Here is an 18,518-nt window from a genome sequence, read left to right on the forward strand (position 1 = left end):
ATTTAATCTGCATATGAGCTATCAATCTCAAGCACAAAGTTACTGTGAAACCAGAGCTGTAGGGATCTCAGTCTACTCTCAGTCTGCAGTCTACTACTACTAGTTGTATTGTCAGCAAAACCTTGTTTTTACAATTATGAGTAACTTTGCCAAAAATAAAATCTGAAAGTTACGGCATTCAGGAGTTATATCATGGACCTACATGGGTCCATGGATATACTTATTGAAAGCTGACACATAGTGTTGTTTATATCAACTAAGTTATTTATTTTTTTTCACTTTAATTCATCTTGTCATGCATTGAAAGCTAGAAAGTAAGTAATGTTCCAAGTCCACACATACAGAGGTAGCATGAGTAAAATAATGGTCCTATATTTTCAAATGAGAGTTTTAATTTTGTTTACAATACAACTTTAATCTTTGCATATTAATCAGCTAATTTGCATATCATTACTTCATTCAGCATAGCTGATTTATTTTATTTATTCATCATAAATATATAAATTTACGTGTTTTACTATCAGAAAACAGCTACATTTTGAACATTTTAAACAAAAATCATGCTTTAATGATGTGATGTCACAAAGAAGTTTATTATCTTCATAATATATTTCTGAAAGCTTGCTGACCCAGCACAAATACTGTTTGGATATGTAAACTTTATAGTGTACATTTGAATCAGTCTTTTGTTATTTTTTTTATATATACAAATAATAAAAACTTAATTTGTATGACAATAAATAAGATTGTCATTGCTTCTGTTTTTTATTTTGAAATTCTTTACAAAATACAGACAATTATATCACTGAAGATGAGTATTGTGTAACTTCATTAGCCTAAAAAATGTGATGTGTTCATCTTTGCTAATGCCTAGACATAATGCTTATAAGTCTAATGACACATTTATGCAAATGTTGCACACCTTGGGCGTCACCTACTCTATGACGCCTGATTATGTAATTAGTCAGTATGAATTCCCCCATGTCATGCATCTCCAGGTGATCAAGACTGCCTCCATTGACATTTTTCAATCAACCAATCAAATTGGTGGCTGAGATTAGATATTACTCGTATCATACCTAGGCCTACGTTGACGGCATTTTCAATCACCCAATCAAATTTACGATTAATATGTGACCGCAATGAAATATCACTAGTATCATACCTATATACGTTGACGGAATTTTCAATCACCCAATCAAATTTACGACCAATAGGTGGCCGCTATGACATATTACTAGTATGATACCTAAGCCTATGTTGATGGCATTCATTTTCAATCAACCAATTAAATTTACGACCAATAGGTGACCGCTATGAAATATTACTAGTATCATACCTAGGCCTATGTTGACGGCATTTTCAATCACCCAATCAAATTTACGACCAATAGGTGACCGCGATGAGATATTACTAGTATCATACCTAGGCCTATGTTGACGGCATTTTCAATCACCCAATCAAATTTACGACCAATAGGTGACCGCGATGAGATATTACTAGTATCATACCTAGGCCTACGTTGACGGCATTTTCAACCAGCCAATCAAATTTACGACCAATAGGTGACCGCGATGAGATATTACTAGTATCATACCTAGGCCTACGTTGACGGCATTTTCAACCAGCCAATCAAATTTACGACCAATAGGTGACCGCAATGAAATATCACTAGTATCATACCTATATACGTTGACGGAATTTTCAATCACCCAATCAAATTTACGACCAATAGGTGACCACGGTGAGATATTACGAGTATTGTACCTAGGCCTACGTTGACGGCATTTTCAATCAACCAAGCAAATTAACGACCAATAGGTGACCGCTATGAAATATTACTCGTGTGATACCTAAGCCTATATTGACGGCATTTTCAATCAACCAATCAAATTTACAACCAATAGGTGACCGCGATGAGATATTACTAGTATCATACCTAGGCCTATGTTGACGGCATTATCAATCAGCCAATCAAATTTACAACCAATAGGTGACCGCGATGAAATATTACGAGTATCATACCTAGGCCTACGTTGACGACAATTTCAATCAACCAATTAAATTTACGACCAATAGGTGATCGCGATGAGATATTACTAGTATCATACCTAGGCCTATGTTGACGGCATTATCAATCAACCAATCAAATTTACAACCAATAGGTGACCGCGATGAAATATTACGAGTATCATACCTAGGCCTACCTTGACGGCATTATCAATCAACCAATCAAATTTACAACCAATAGGTGACCGCGATGAAATATTACGAGTATCATACCTAGGCCTACCTTGACGGCATTTTCAATCAACCAATTAAATTTACAACCAATATGTGACCGCGATGAGATATTACTAATATCATACCTAGGCCTACGTTGACGGCATTTTCAATCAACCAATTAAATTTACGACCAATAGGTGATCGCGATGAGATATTACTAGTATCATACCTAGGCCTACGTTGACGGCATTTTCAATCACCCAATCAAATTTACGATTAATATGTGACCGCAATGAAATATCACTAGTATCATACCTATATACGTTGACGGAATTTTCAATCACCCAATCAAATTTACGACCAATAGGTGGCCGCTATGACATATTACTAGTATGATACCTAAGCCTATGTTGATGGCATTCATTTTCAATCAACCAATTAAATTTACGACCAATAGGTGACCGCTATGAAATATTACTAGTATCATACCTAGGCCTACGTTGACGGCATTTTCAACCAGCCAATCAAATTTACGACCAATATGTGACCGCGATGAAATATCACTAGTATCATACCTATATACGTTGACGGAATTTTCAATCACCCAATCAAATTTACGACCATTAGGTGACCACGGTGAGATATTACGAGTATTGTACCTAGGCCTACGTTGACGGCATTTTCAATCAACCTATCAAATTAACGACCAATAGGTGACCGCTATGAAATATTACTCGTGTGATACCTAAGCCTATATTGACGGCATTTTCAATCAACCAATCAAATTTACAACCAATAGGTGACCGCGATGAAATATCACTAGTATCATACCTATATACGTTGACGGCATTTTCAATCAACCAATCAAATTTACAACCAATAGGTGACCGCGATGAGATATTACTAGTATCATACCTAGGCCTATGTTGACGGCATTATCAATCAACCAATCAAATTTACAACCAATAGGTGACCGCGATGAGATATTACTAGTATCATACCTAGGCCTATGTTGACGGCATTATCAATCAACCAATCAAATTTACAACCAATAGGTGACCGCGATGAAATATTACGAGTATCATACCTAGGCCTACGTTGACGGCATTTTCAATCAACCAATTAAATTTACAACCAATAGGTGACCGCGATGAGATATTACTAGTATCATACCTAGGCCTATGTTGACGGCATTATCAATCAACCAATTAAATTTACGACCAATAGGTGACCGCTATGAAATATTACTAGTATGATACCTATGCCTACGTTGACGGAATTTTCAATCAACCAATCAAATTTACGGCCTATTTATTTAGTACATTATAAAATAATCAATATTATTTTCAAATATTCATGAAATTTGTGAAGTCATTTATTTGTAGCTGCTTATACTGTCTTATACAGTTTGCGTGTTGTACATCGATCTATAAAACTTTAGTAATCAAATATGTAAATGTTTTAATGAGCACCTCAACATTTACTTGAAGGTGATTAGTCGATCGCTGATTGAGTATAATGGTTTCTCATTCAATATACCCACGAAGCACACCCGTTTCGTCGAATTAAATTTTTTCTATAATCATATATATACTAGTATACACACTTTTTTTTCATATTCTCTAAAACATCAACAAGTGTGCGTTTCTCCCCTGTCTGGTTTCACTCAAGCAATATTTCGATGAAGATCCATAGAACGGGTTCTTTCACGCATAAAGTGCATCATACAATCTAGTGTAGCGTCTATGGTTGCATATTTTCTATTAATTCTTCCACTGTGATTATTTATTGCCCGAACTGTATTAAACTCGAGTTTCACTTTGCTATGCTGCCCTTTTTACTGACATATCATGTTTGTTGTTGTCGAAATAATTAATCTCGTGTAGTAGCGTCTAGTATCGAAGTTAGTTAGACCAGGGAGCTGTAATGAGATTCTCATTACAGCTCCCTGGTTAGACTGCATTTAAATAAATGTCAGGGAAGCCTTGACAACGTGCAGCTGGTTTGAACATCTCCGATAATAAAAGCTCGTCTATTATCGAAGTTATATTGTAGTTACCTGAATGTCAAGAATGTGTTTTCTGTGCGTGCAGGTGCTTCATTGACATTCTTCGACATTATTCCCCTGACGGGAATAGGTAAAAATCTGCGAACTCTCATAAAAACACCATTTTTTTTGGCTAAGCTTTTTACCAAGAATATCTATTATGATTGTCCCATGACAGAGTTTTATATATAATTACTCTGAGCATTTTTTTCAAAAACTTACCGTATTTATTATTTCGCCATCAAAGTTAACTCTCTGAAAATGAAAATATGAAATCCCCCAACTCAATTTACCCTATGACGGGATCCAACGAGCATAGATTTGGATTTAAATTTGTTGATTGACATGTAATTGTAAAATTGGTCCGATATATTTCGCGCGGTAACCCGGTCCGGCCATTTATATACTCCCGTATTATATTATTTTATTGAAAACAAACAAACAAAAAATAAAAAAGAGACTGCGCGCAAGTCCAGCCAGGGGACAACGTACCGAATAAAAAGATTGTTCTAGAGTGTGTCCGGTCATTTATGTACTCCCATATTATATTATTTTATTTAAAAAACAAACAAAAAATAAATAAGAGACTGCGCGCAAGTCCAGCCAGGGGACAACGTACCGAATAAAAGGATTGTTCTAGAGTGTGTCCGGTCATTTATGTACTCCCATATTATATCATTTCATTGAACAAAACAAACAAAAAATAAATAAGAGACTGCGCGCAAGTCCAGCCAGAGGACAACGTACCGAATAAAAGGACTGTTCTAGAGTGTGTCCGGCCATTTATGTACTCCCATATTATATCATTTTATTGAAAACAAACAAACAAAAAAATAAATAAGAGACTGCGCGCAAGTCTAGCCAGAGGACAATGTACCGAATAAAAGGATTGTTCTAGAGTGTGTCCGGCCATTTATGTACTCCCATATTATATCATTTTATTGAAAATAACAAACAAAAAATAAATAAGAGACTGCGCGCAAGTCTAGCCAGAGTACTACGTACCGAATAAAAGGATTGTTCTAGAGTGTGTCCGGCCATTTATGTACTCCCATATTATATCATTTTATTGAAAACAAACAAACAAACAAAAAATAAATAAGAAACTGCGCGCAAGTCTAGCCAGAGGACAACGTACCGAATAAAAGGATTGTTCTAGAGTGTGTCCGGTCATTTATGTACTCCCATATTATATCATTTTATTGAAAAAAACAAACAAACAACAAATAAATAAGAGACTGTGCGCAAGTCTAGCCAGAGGACAACGTACCGAATAAAAGGATTGTTCTAGAGTGTGTCCGGCCATTTATGTACTCCCATATTATATCATTTTATTGAAAAAAACAAAAACAAAAAATAAATAAGAGACTGTGCGCAAGTCCAGCCAGAGAACAAAGTACTGAATAAAAGGACTGTTCTGTAGTACAATGTATGTACTTAAAAATACTGTGGCGGTGACACCCCAGAGCAACATTTAGTTAAAGCAGTTGACTAAAGGCACAATTTTGTATTAAACAGCATCGGCAAGTTTTGTTCACCATGGGCCATCGACATATCCATATGTATATTTATTTATTTATTTATTTATTTATTTTCCGAGTAGCGAAGTTGCACTTGCATGGTGCAATATTCCTGGCATGCGCGGAACTGTTAATTCAATTGACACAACGCGGCATTGTTACAGGTAAAACCTCAGTAAATCAAACATAAGATGCCAATGAAGAATTCATGAACAAATCTGAAAAAAAAAATCCTGTATCACCAGGAAAGTTTATGAACGATCTTATTTGTGTCCTGGCTGGATTATATATATTAGTATTATTATCTCTATAGTTATTATTATGTGAGTGAAATGTCTTGGAAACGGCTTCCGGGCACATTTTCACGCCCCTGGTCTGTTGTTCATGATACAGTACGTAAGGGACAACGTCAAAAGTTCAATGTAGGATAAAAAACTTAATTCCTTTAGCCCCCCCCCCCCCACTGAAACGTAATTGATAAATATTTATCATGGCGTCAGACTACATTCACCATTAAATACAAATTGATAAACGGGCATAGCAGTTGGTTGTCTACTTCCATGCCCTGAAATTGACCTCATTAATTTGACGCACATATTTACACTCGGACGACCAAATCATTTTCTCGTCTTGGATGTTTTTTTTTTTTTTTCATTTTCTGTTATTTGTGTGCATGTTTCGATAGAAAAAAAGCAAACTACAAATAATCCAAGATTTTTTTGACTTCATTAAAAAATAAAATCGTTTTTGTAGGATCGAAACTTTTTGAGGTCAACCCCCCTCAAACTAAAGCAAATGAGTTTTTTATCCGACATCGATCTTTTGACATCGTTCCTAAGAAATACAACGTTGATATCGAGACTACTTTCGTATAACGGCGACTGGTTTGGTCGCTATGATGGCGGGATAATAAAATTAAATGACTTCCGGAATTGTTCAATTCGGTTAATTTGGTAACTGCCACGCGGGAATCTTGTTGAAACGGGCAATGAATGGTTCATAGTCGATGTTTTTTTTTTTTTGACGCGATAAAGCACACTGATATTATCAATCAACTTGACAAGAGAACACGTGTGCCTCGCCTCTATGAGGGTTGGACAGTTTGTAGATCGGGGGTGGCAGACGGCGACAAACCTGTAGAATAAACACATCCGCTTACTCTGGTGTGCTATTGTTTTGTTTTCCATATTTGTAATTCCATAGAGGCCAGATAGTTTTTTTCCAAGGAAAGTTAGCTGGACACCCACCAGTACCGTGCACCATTGTTCAGATTGCTCTACACATGGAACTACCTACAACTTACGAATTTCCCACTAAACGCTCTCATAAATCTACACCATGATTTGTTCCGCCCACTTATTTGAGGTCGCGTTTGTGTTGTAAATTTGGAATTTAATTTCTTCCAGTTGTATACATGGGCAGAAATGTTGCAGAGAATACTCAATAAAGAGATCGACTCAGAAAAAAATCCGTTGAGAATAGGTTTACTTTGTCAGCGAGCACCCCCCTCCCCCCAAAAAACGATCAGTTATCAGATGACACTGCATATGCTTATCATTCGCCGACGTCATTATATAACTCTGATTGGACCAATGAGCCCGCGCCAAAGATCGGCCATTTTTCTTTGGGGACTCTGTGCAGTCCACATGAGCACAGCTGGCTGATGAAACCGTCGGGTAACTTGTGGAGCATATAAATAGGATTTAAACACCCGTTCTAGCATTAGTTCAACTATTTCGTTTACACCAGTCAACTGGTCCAAAACGCTCGATACGGGAACTCGTTGGTAGAACTGTGAGTACGACCATTAACTGACAACACAGTGAAGCAATAACCATGTCTGGACACGGTGGACCCGGTTCAGATGACACGTTTCTGTTCTCATCGGAGTCGGTAAAGGAAGGCCATCCAGGTGAGTTCGCTTTTAGCAATGACCATTGTATTGAATCGCCATAACAATCGTTCTATTGAAACGTGCACAATCTTGTGCAGCGCCATCTTCAGGTCAAACAAAATCCTTATTTGTAAAATGTCCGCCTTAGATCGATGTGCACGGTCTTGAAGACTTGCATGTATTTGGTCGTCGGCTGTTGAGTGGCAGCCGATTAGCGAATATAAATAGCGCCCACTCTGGCAACGTCATGGACCCAGCGCTATTGAAAACCATGAGTGTGATTTATTTGGATACGACCTTTTGGCCTTCTATATTTATTTAGTTTAACTATATATAATAAAATATAAAGAGATATTGATTATAGATTTATGAAATATGTGGCAACTGCGTATGATTTCATATACTACGACACAGAACAACCTGTTCCATTTATCTTTATAAATATTCACAAATGTCACAACTGTACTCGCGCAAAAGGTTTCTGCTGGCATACTGAATAGCATTGAAAGGATGAAATAATATCGCTGCGCACAGCTCTCATTGGCTGATTAGATTCAGCTTGCAGTGAAATTTATAAATGTTCATAAAGCTGAAGGAAAAGTGATTTGTTAATGTGCCAATAGTATAGTTTACTCCTAGTATATATTTATTGAGTGATATAAGAATATGCATATGATGATGATATTGATGAAGATTCCTATTTGAATGTTGCTTTTGGAGTTGTTGCGATTAGCCCCAAACATGTGCAGTGACTCATTTGGCAAAAAACGGCCTTCGATACTCAAGATAATACAATGCCCTAGTTTGCTGCTCTTTTTTTTTAAATTTACATACGTGTCCCTGTTAATAAAACAAGCTGCGGGGCAATGTTGTCACAGCAGATAACACTTCTGTGTTGATGTGTGAGTGATATCAGACATTCGTAAATTGGTTGGCAAAAATATAGACAAATGATGTCACAGTGCCACGACCTATAGCTTGTGAATTCATGTCTAGTAAAAAGTTATTTTTACTTGCATTTACTATATTTTTAGATAAAATCTGTGACTGTGTGAGTGATGCCATTTTAGATGCTCATCTTGAACAGGATCCCAACGCTAAGGTGGCATGTGGTAAGTATCAATGAATATTCATGAAGTAAGGATTCTTTCTACAAATTCCTTAGTATTTGTGCAGTACCTAAATTTGCATGCCGTAATTGATTCCCTTACTTTTTAATAGCCTCTTTTCTCTTATTGTTTCCGATAAAGCATTATATTCATACAAAGTGTACACATGTGGTTAGGACTTACTATTCTCAAATATGGGATCTATTATTGTGAATATTAAATGATGACATAGTATGGAGAACGCTACTGGTATATTGGAAGATCACTCTTATTGTAGATAATAGTAAACCAGTTTCTTCTAGAAACTCGTTAAATTATTCAAAAATTATTTTAAAATGATTTCATTATGTTAGATTTCATAACAATAATACATGTACTATGTTTTTTCATCCCATGTCACTGAGCAACATTTTTAGAAACCAGTGTAAAAATTACAATTTTAACCATTTTCCATAAATTTTGGACATTTGTATCCCAAAAAATCAAATGGTAACCCCAATTTTTTTTTCATTTTTGGTATTCTGATGTTATGAACTCATATAATGAAAGTATGTTGAACTTGACTTATAATCTTCAATTCGTCTGTGTATATTAAGTAGTTAATTTGCATATTATTTGCTATATATTGGTGCTGAACATCTGCTGAATGAGGATCCTAACCTTGAATGTCATTGCTTCTTCTGTGACTGTTGAGAATTTTTATTTCCTAGATATGTTTTATAAAACAACATGATTACATACTGTGGAATACTTTATTTTCGCTGGAATTAATTTTTGCTGAAAAGGCTATTTGGGCATTTTGTATGGAATTTATTTTCACTGATTTTTTATGAGTTTAATGTGAAATATAGGAAAAAAAAGTATATTCGCTGGATTTTATTTTCACGAAATCATCCCTTCAGCGAAAATAGCGAAAATAAATTCCAATCGAAAATAAAGTATTCTACAGTATTTCATACTTAAATGGGAGTTTTGCAGAGTTTAATTTTGATTTGTATTTCCCTTACTTTTTAATACCCTCTTCTCTCTTATTTGGTAACACATTTTTTTCATTTTTGGTATTCTGATGTTATGAACTCGTATAATGAAAGTATATTGAACTTGACGTATAATCTTCAATTCATCTTTAACCTCCCTAATGCTTAGAACTACTGCTTTTCTAAATCATACATTTCTTCACAGAATGTTTTGCCAGTAATGGCATGATATTGGTTGGCGGCGAGATTACATCGCACGCAGTTATTGACTATGCCCAGATTGTGAGAGATGTAGTCAAAGAAGTTGGATATTCATCCTCTGAAATGGGTAAGATTGGTATTAAACTGTTCACTACCATGGTCAATAAAACAGTACCGTGAAAAAACCAGCATTCTCTGCAGAAGATAATTTTGAAATGTATATCTCTCAAAATGAAGAGTTTGAAATTTATTAAAGCGGGGGAGTCGCCGCCTACGCATGCGTCAGGTGGCCATAGCAATTCATTGTTTACAAACAAGCGTCTACGTTTGAGCGTTTTTTTTTTATTGTTATTTCACAAAATAATAAAATAAGACACACACACAAACAGCGTTTTGCATTTTTAGCGTGTGTTGTTATCGTCGCTTGGGACTCAATTCCCGCACGTGCGCAGGTGACAACCCTCCTGCTTTAAAATAGAATTTGAAGATGTGGATGACCGAGTTTTTGTGAGCAAGTTTAAATATTTTTTTTATATATACATGCAGCATCGTCATAAAAACCCTAAGGTATGATTTTTCATGAAATAAAGCTTTTGTAAAATCTGAAATCAAATGCCCTAATGTGTAAGCATTCACGATTTTTGTTGGCCGCCTCTGAAGTGTTATGTAATGATATACTGTAATAAATGCAATGTTATTGCAAGATGTCCATATCTGAAATTTTATCGCCAGTAGCTAAATATTGCTGAGCAGTTTTTTGAATTTGGTTATGATCAGGTATCTTAGGTTGTCACCAGTCATACGAGGGATTCTCTGTTAGGCGATTGATGATGGACTACTGTGGAATACTTTATTTTCGCTGAAAAGGCTTTTTGGGCATTTTTTATGGAATATATTTTCACTGATTTTTTTTATGAGGTTTAATGTGAAATATAGGAAAAAAGTATATTCGCTGGATTTTATTTTCACGGAAACATCCCTTCAGCAAAAATAGCGAAAATAAATTCCAAGCGAAAATAAAGTATTCTACAGTATATTATGAAATTAATATTCATTGTGAATGAAGCATTTACAAAATTAGAAACTCATTCCTCTGCCATTGAGATGCTTCTTGTATAAAACTTAGTTTTCTTTTCAAAAATTACAACTTTGAATACAATACAACTTTGAATAATGTTACAGAAAAAAAACTTTTTCAAAAAGTTGATAAAATGTCACAAATTGTAAATAATGTTGTGATTGTTTGTTTGTTTGAGTTTCCTTTTTGTGTCAATTGCAGGATTTGATTACCTGACATGTAATGTGATGACCACGCTGCAGCAACAAGACCCTCAGATTTCACATGCAGTGCATGAAAACCGTGATTTGGATCATCTTGGCGCTGGAGACCAAGGATTAATGTTTGGATATGCCACTGACGAGACTGAGGAATGTATGCCTCTCACCTCCCTGCTGGCACATCAGCTGAACCGTAAATTGCACGATAATTGGAAGAATGGTACAATGCCGTGGGTTCGTCCTGATGGAAAGTGTCAGGTAAACACGTGTTTATTATATGAAACTATGATTTTATGTTATGTCTGAAATATATATTTATACATTTGTTATAGTCTGTTTATGCAAGTGAGTTACTTATCAGTTGTTTGAATGGCAATTTTATTTGTCCCGGGGCATCAGACAACCCTTAGTGTTGAATTCGTTGTTACAAAATATTAATCCTTGTTGTTGCCAGTTACAAAATAGTCCAGTCCTTGTTGTGTCCATGCTTGTTTTCCATTGTGTTTTAAACCTTAAGAACGCTGTACATATGGTATTGCTTACCATGAATTTTGCTAATAGTGCAGATATAAATGCTATCAAGCCACTGGAAGCCTAATTTTCAAAGAGAAAGGCGAATTGTTGAGCTTGAAAAACTACCATTCTCAGGTTCTGATCTCTCAGATAAACTGAGAATAATAATGTTTTGAGCACCAATGTTTTGCATTTTCACAAATTAAAAGTAGCATATTTTTTTTCTTTTTTCCAAATTTTCACATTTGGTCCAAAATTATCTAAAATATCGTAGAAAAATACTTAATAATATGGGCAATATATGGCAAACACAATTTTGGCAGGACATGTTCTATTTATTCTAACCTGTATGTATGACTGGAAGTATTTCTTGGATATCCATCAACTGACATCTGTCAAAGAGACTCAACACAAAGACAATTGTCTACGTCTGCTCATTATTATGTTTTGAATCAATCGAATATACACTCTATCCTTACTTTAGGTAACTGTAGAATATAAAATGGATGGCGGAGCTACAGTTCCATTGCGTGTTCACAATGTCTTGATGTCTACTCAGCATGATGAGAAAGTATCAAACGAGCAAATTAAGCAAGATTTAATGGACAAAGTTGTGAAGGAAGTAATTCCTTCCAAATACCTTGATGAAGAAACAGTTTATTATCTGAATCCTTCTGAAATGTTCACTCAAGGTGGACCTAGGGTAAGTTGTCTCGATTCAGAATGACTTCTTGAAGGTCTTCGACCCTAACCTAAATACTAACTCAAACACTTCTGGCCCCCAATGTAATTGTTTGTTCCCCTCCAGATAACTTAAGAGGGGCATATACAAATAAAACATGGAGGGGAAAGCCTTCCCTAGAATTCTCAGATTACCACGCGACTATGCAGCTTAATTTTTGAGGATTTTTTTTATTTACAACAGCAAAATATTTGTTTATTATTTTGTAATTAACTGCATTTGGATAAAATCACTTTGAATAATTTTTTTTTTTTTTTTTTTTTTGAAAAACATGAATATTTTCCCGAAAGTGTCAGTGTGTAGATAGAAGGAACAAAAATATCAACAAATAATTTTGTCAAAACCTTGTACCAGTTATTTTATCTAACCTATCCGGTGGTTGTTAGGATAATTTAAATAAACATGTACAGTATAACAGGCTATTTTCTGATCACTACGAGATCTTACGTTATGCATGAAAACAAACGTGTAGCGATATTTTGTGATGTTTGTCTAATGTTTCTTACTGCAAATCTCACAAATTTGCAATTGTAGTTTCAGTAGTTCATAGTATCAAATCATCCCTGCCCATTCTTGTGAGTGACAAACTTCATTAGCAGAATAAATCTTCGTTTACAAGATTCTTGTGCCTTGATTTTTAGGATTTTTTTTTTAATCACTCATGTAATTGTTAAATTCAAGCCTTGTTATCTTACCTGTAGAGTGACGCTGGTTTGACTGGAAGAAAGATTATCGTAGATACTTATGGTGGTTGGGGAGCACATGGCGGTGGTGCATTTTCTGGTAAAGACTGCAGCAAAGTGGACAGGTCTGGGGCATACGCTGCACGATGGGTTGCCAAGTCGCTGGTCAAAGCAGGTCTCTGTAGACGTTGTCTATTCCAGGTATGTTGTGTGCGGTCCTTTCTACAACACGTGTTACGTGTGGGATATCACTTGTAATAGCAAAACATGCAACAAAGAACGGAATGTGTCAAACAGACTTGTATTACCATTCAAACATAAACATTCTCGCATACAACTTTACAAAGACAATGGAATTCTTGCCTTCAATAAACATTCAGTATGAAAGCTTAAAATTATGATAACGTGGGACACTACAAAAGTTTCAAAAGTCGTACTTTGCAGTGTTCGTATTCATTTTTGACTGTTTTACTGGCGACAAGAGCTTTTGGAACCACATTTCACATGCGATATTTGAAAGGTCTTCACGTTGGCTGAACAACAGCAACTTTCTGTACGAGACAATGTATATTCGATGTTGTAATTGAATAGCTTCAGTGTACCTTTTATCGGCTACTAGTACATCTTTTGGAATGATGCTTCACGCTCGGTATTTAAATGGCCTTTTCATTGGCTGATCAACAAAAACTTTGTCATCAGAGAGAGTCCAAATGCCAAGGTTCCAACTCTTTCGCCATCAGATATAGTCTTGAGAAAATATATCGTAAAATTAGCTTGTGCAAATTCTTGTGCATCAACAACAGCTGGTCAACCATCATTCAAACTTCACAAATGCAACACGTATCTTGGCAACATATGACCTGATTCAAGATGACCAAATGCCGGCCATGGGTAATGTATCAATCTACATTAACCTGGTTAGTCACAAATTGAAATGGGTTGACATGGAATGCGAGTTATCACAAATTGAAATGGGTTGACATGGGCTGTGAGTTATCACAAATTGGAATGGGTTGACATGGGATGCTACTTATCACAAATTGAAATGGGTTGACATGAGCTGCGAGTTATCAGAAATTGAAATGGATTGACATGGGCTGTGACTTATCACAAATTGAAATTGGGTTGACATGGGCTGTGAGTTATCACAAATTGAAATTGGGTTGACATGGGCTGTGACTTATCACAAATTGAAATGGGTTGACATGGGCTGTGAATTATCACAATTTGACAATGGTTGTCATGGTTTTAAATCTATACATGTTGTTTTTTCAGGTTGCTTATGGCATTGGTATAGCAGAGCCCTTATCAATGGCTATCTTCCACTTTGGAACGTCTAATCGTACTGAGAAGGAACTATTGAACATTATCAAGTCAAACTTTGATCTACGCCCAGGGGCAGTGATAAGGTATTTGACCCTCTCACCTGCATTGTTAATTTTTGTAACCTTCCATATAGTAATTATGTGTTCTGTATGTACATGTTAGGTCATTTGCAAATCACCATCTCTTTCACCACTGCCACTGTCACTGTGTAACTTTTCATATAATGATTATATGTTCTGTCTGCATAATAATTAACTAATTTGCATATTACCCACCCTTTCATCACAATTGCTAACTTTCGTAACCTTTCACAACCTCATTATTACAAATGTTGATACTTTTCACAAAATAGTGAAGACCTGATTAGTTTTGTGCGTATTAATTAGATTACTATAGCTGGCTTGACCATGTGATGTGATGTGGTTTTGATATACTATAATAACCCAGATGAAAAGAATTCTCTCCAAAAAATTTTGCACAAAAATAGGTTAATTATCCCTGAAAAAATTGAGGAATTTACCAGTGCATTCTATGTTAAATGGTTATATGAATGATAATACCAACACATGTTTGCCTTCCTCCTATCTCAGCAATCTATCTCACTCAGTTTTGACCAATTGCAAGATCTGATTATTTGCATTTGGGGAAAATCTGTGCATATTAATTAGCTGATTTACATGATTATCCCTGAAAAAATTGAGGAATTTACCAGTGCATTCTATGTTAAATGGTTATATGAATGATAATACCAACACATGTTTGCCTTCCTCCTATCTCAGCAATCTATCTCACTCAGTTTTGACCAATTGCAAGATCTGATTATTTGCATTTGGGGAAAATCTGTGCATATTAATTAGCTGATTTACATGAAACGAATTGCCTGACTATGATGCGATTGAATCTGAAAAAAGATCGTCCAAATAATTGAAGGTTATTGACTTTAACGTGGTTTAAACGACTTACTATTTTGATTACCTTTAGTAAATAATATTTTGTCAAAAAAACACTCCCCTGATTCAGTAACCTGATAGAGCAGCTACAAGAGTGGATTAGTTTTAATACAGCATTATAGAGATTGCGGTTTTGACTCAACTCAGCTGCCCACTCAACAGTAATAAAAATAGTACATACTGCCCACTTGCCAGAAATTAAAGTGATTTGCAGCATTTATCTCAACAGGACAGGTTGCTAGAATATCTGTGTATACAAGTTAGAAAGCAAATGCAGAAGTGCTTGAAAGATGAAATTAACAAATTATTGTTTGATATTTTATTGTGGTAATAATAGTTGTAAAACATATTTGTTGAATGACACAACATAAAAAAAAGCGCATATTTTTAAGAATTACTGTACTGGTAATGTAAAAAGTGAACTATCATTTTCATGGGTGCATCGGGTGATAACGAAGATATTTGCTGCTAAAATAGCATTTTGACACCTGTGTGCATAGCACACAATGGGAACTGTGCAGTTAGTGTTTCTGTGTGTGTCTGTTCCTCTGATATCTCAAAAACCAATTATCAAATTTTATTGAAACTTGGTTCATAGATGCTCTGGAATAATGCTCAGACCTGATGAGTTTTTGGTCAAAAGCTGTGCATATTTAATTATCTAACTTGCATATTAATTACCCAAATTTAATTTAAGCATTTTAACTTGTTTGCATAGATGCTCTGAGATAATATGAAATACTGATTAATTTTGATTGAAATCCTGTGCATACTAAGTCCCTAATTTGCATATTAATTAGCCAATTTGAAGCATTTTTACTTTTTCTCAAGAAACATTAAACATTTCAATAAAACTTGATACATACACATGTAGATGCTTAAGGATAAGCCATATAAATGCTTACTAATTACCTAATTTGCATAAATTAACCAATTATAGGTGCTCCAAATATATCTTGAGTACCACTGATCAAATTTTAATGAAACTTGGTACGTACATGTAGGAGATTTTAAATAATCCGCAGATCCGATTACTTCAGGGTTGAAATCCATGCATATTAATTACCTGTTATTAGTTTCATATGTGTTTCTTAATATGCATAACTGTAATATAATAAGTACTGTTGTAGATGGAAAATGTAACCAGTGCTATAATTGTGTTGTCAGACAAGATATATGACCAAAATCTCTAGTCATTATATATGGTCATTATTTCTTAAATATTTATAATTGTTAAACCGTAGGTACTTGGAACCACCCTAATTATTGCTTAAAGTTATATTCTTAAATACAACTGTATTTACTCTATTATAAGCAGATGTGCTTACTGTGAATATAAATAACAACAACAAATCTATGGGAAAAATAAGACATATTTCAATGAGTTTACTTGCGTATTGAAGATGTGTTTAATATAATAGTATTTGTAATTCATGCCTCTAATATACCTTTAGCACACAGGAGTTTTTTCTAAGCTTTCTTTTATTATTATATATGTCGTCATCTGTGGCTATAGTTTCGGCTTATGCATGTTCATCTAGTCACAGTTGTGGCATGTTCATTAAGACACCATTTGGAGCTGACTTTTGTGTGTCTGTGACTTGAGGTGCATATTTGTTTACAAGGCCTATTTCCATGGTCAGTTGTTAGATTCTCATGTGTGCATGTTGATATTTATGTAAACTACCTTGTATCCTTGTATCCTATTGTCTGTATCAAGAACCTTTTCCCAACAAAACAAGTGCTACAACCGCACTGCCACTTCAAATGCAGAAATTCTTGAAACATGGAATTAACATATTGTTGTTGTTTATTACATAGAACCTTGGATCTTCGAAAACCAATATTCAAGCAAACCAGCTGCTATGGACATTTCGGAAGACCAGAATTCCCCTGGGAAGTCCCCAAGAAATTGAACTTCTGAGTCATTCAGGATCTATGTACTCAACATTATATTCAGACATTTAGCATTAATTTGATCATGTGATTTAATTCAATAAAAGAAATATTCTATGTAATTAATTTGATTCACATTTTTCTCATTGTGTTATACTGTGGAATACTTTATTTTCGCTGGAATTAATTTTCGCTGAAAAAGCTTTTTGGGCGTTTTGTATGGAACTTATTTTCACTAATTTTTGATGAATTTAATGTGAAATATAGGAAAAAAGTATATTCGCTGGATTTTATTTTCACGGAATCATCCATTCAGCGAAAATAGCGAAAATAAATTCCAAGCGAAAATAAAGTATTCTACAGTAGTTGCATTATCAGGGGAAACTGTGTATATTGTATGTCTACCCATAAACCTGTATCAGCATTTACAGTGGACGATAACTAGTTTTGCTTATACACTGCCCCTAAACACATCCACGGATCCTTTGATGGGAAAAATGCCATAGTTCCATTCATCTACAGTTATAATCAAATTTAAATTTTGCGCTTTCTTACTACACTGCGGGGACTGGGCTGTTCCAACCAATGATGTTTACAAAGTCCTACTACATTGGGGGTCCTGCCCTGTTGTAAACATTATTTGCCTTCCGTGTGTGGAAAATAAGCATTAAAGTAGGCATTGTTTACAAAATAAATTGAAAAGGAAAATATGCTTTTAAAAAACTTAAACGTTTTGAAACCGAAATCGACACATGTTGTACCAGTATTATTTAATACTATTAATTCAATATGTATTTGCGGACATATATAACAAACCTCAGAGACAATTCCAGAGAAAGGTAACGTCAGCTGATGCGATTTATTTGTACCACCTATGCCATACTAACAGATTTATCGACCCAAGTGACAACGGCAACGTTGAAAATAGATACAGATATAAGACCCATTTCGTTATACCAGAGTTAATGTGCCTCTGGTTGTACCTATTTATATAAGAGTTTGAGTTTGTTATTGCGGATAACTGATTGCTATCATCGATTCCATGGTGATAACAAACGTTCACGGGTCACCATCAAACGCTTGGTTCAAGCCAACAAACCAAAAGCGTTCACACATAATCAGAGATGTATCAGAAAGATCGGGGCCGAGTATCGCA

At 35.1% G+C, this 18,518-nt stretch overlaps 1 protein-coding gene across 1 annotated transcript; it reads left to right on the forward strand.

Annotated features, from left to right (window-relative positions):
- Positions 1–7,419: 7,419 nt before the first annotated feature.
- LOC100370858 (S-adenosylmethionine synthase-like) lies at positions 7,420–17,484 on the forward strand. Its single transcript, XM_006819565.3, has 8 exons — positions 7,420–7,705; positions 8,722–8,799; positions 9,979–10,101; positions 11,254–11,510; positions 12,250–12,468; positions 13,209–13,391; positions 14,466–14,599; positions 17,288–17,484. The coding sequence occupies exons 1-8, from the start codon at positions 7,630–7,632 to the stop codon at positions 17,388–17,390; spliced, it is 1,173 nt and encodes a 390-aa protein (XP_006819628.1). The 5' UTR covers positions 7,420–7,629; the 3' UTR covers positions 17,391–17,484.
- Positions 17,485–18,518: the final 1,034 nt, after the last annotated feature.

This window comes from Saccoglossus kowalevskii, chromosome 19 (assembly GCF_978046115.1).
Source record: "Saccoglossus kowalevskii chromosome 19, keSacKowa6.1, whole genome shotgun sequence".
Classification (NCBI taxonomy): domain Eukaryota; kingdom Metazoa; phylum Hemichordata; class Enteropneusta; family Harrimaniidae; genus Saccoglossus; species Saccoglossus kowalevskii.

Coding starts and splice junctions, on each gene's coding strand:
- LOC100370858 (XM_006819565.3), top strand. CDS start 7,630: ATGTCTGGACACGGTGGACCCGGTTCAGATGACACGTTTCTGTTCTCA. Junction 10,102..11,253: donor ATATTCATCCTCTGAAATGG/GTAAGATTGGTA, acceptor TGTCAATTGCAG/GATTTGATTACCTGACATGT. Junction 13,392..14,465: donor GTAGACGTTGTCTATTCCAG/GTATGTTGTGTG, acceptor TTGTTTTTTCAG/GTTGCTTATGGCATTGGTAT.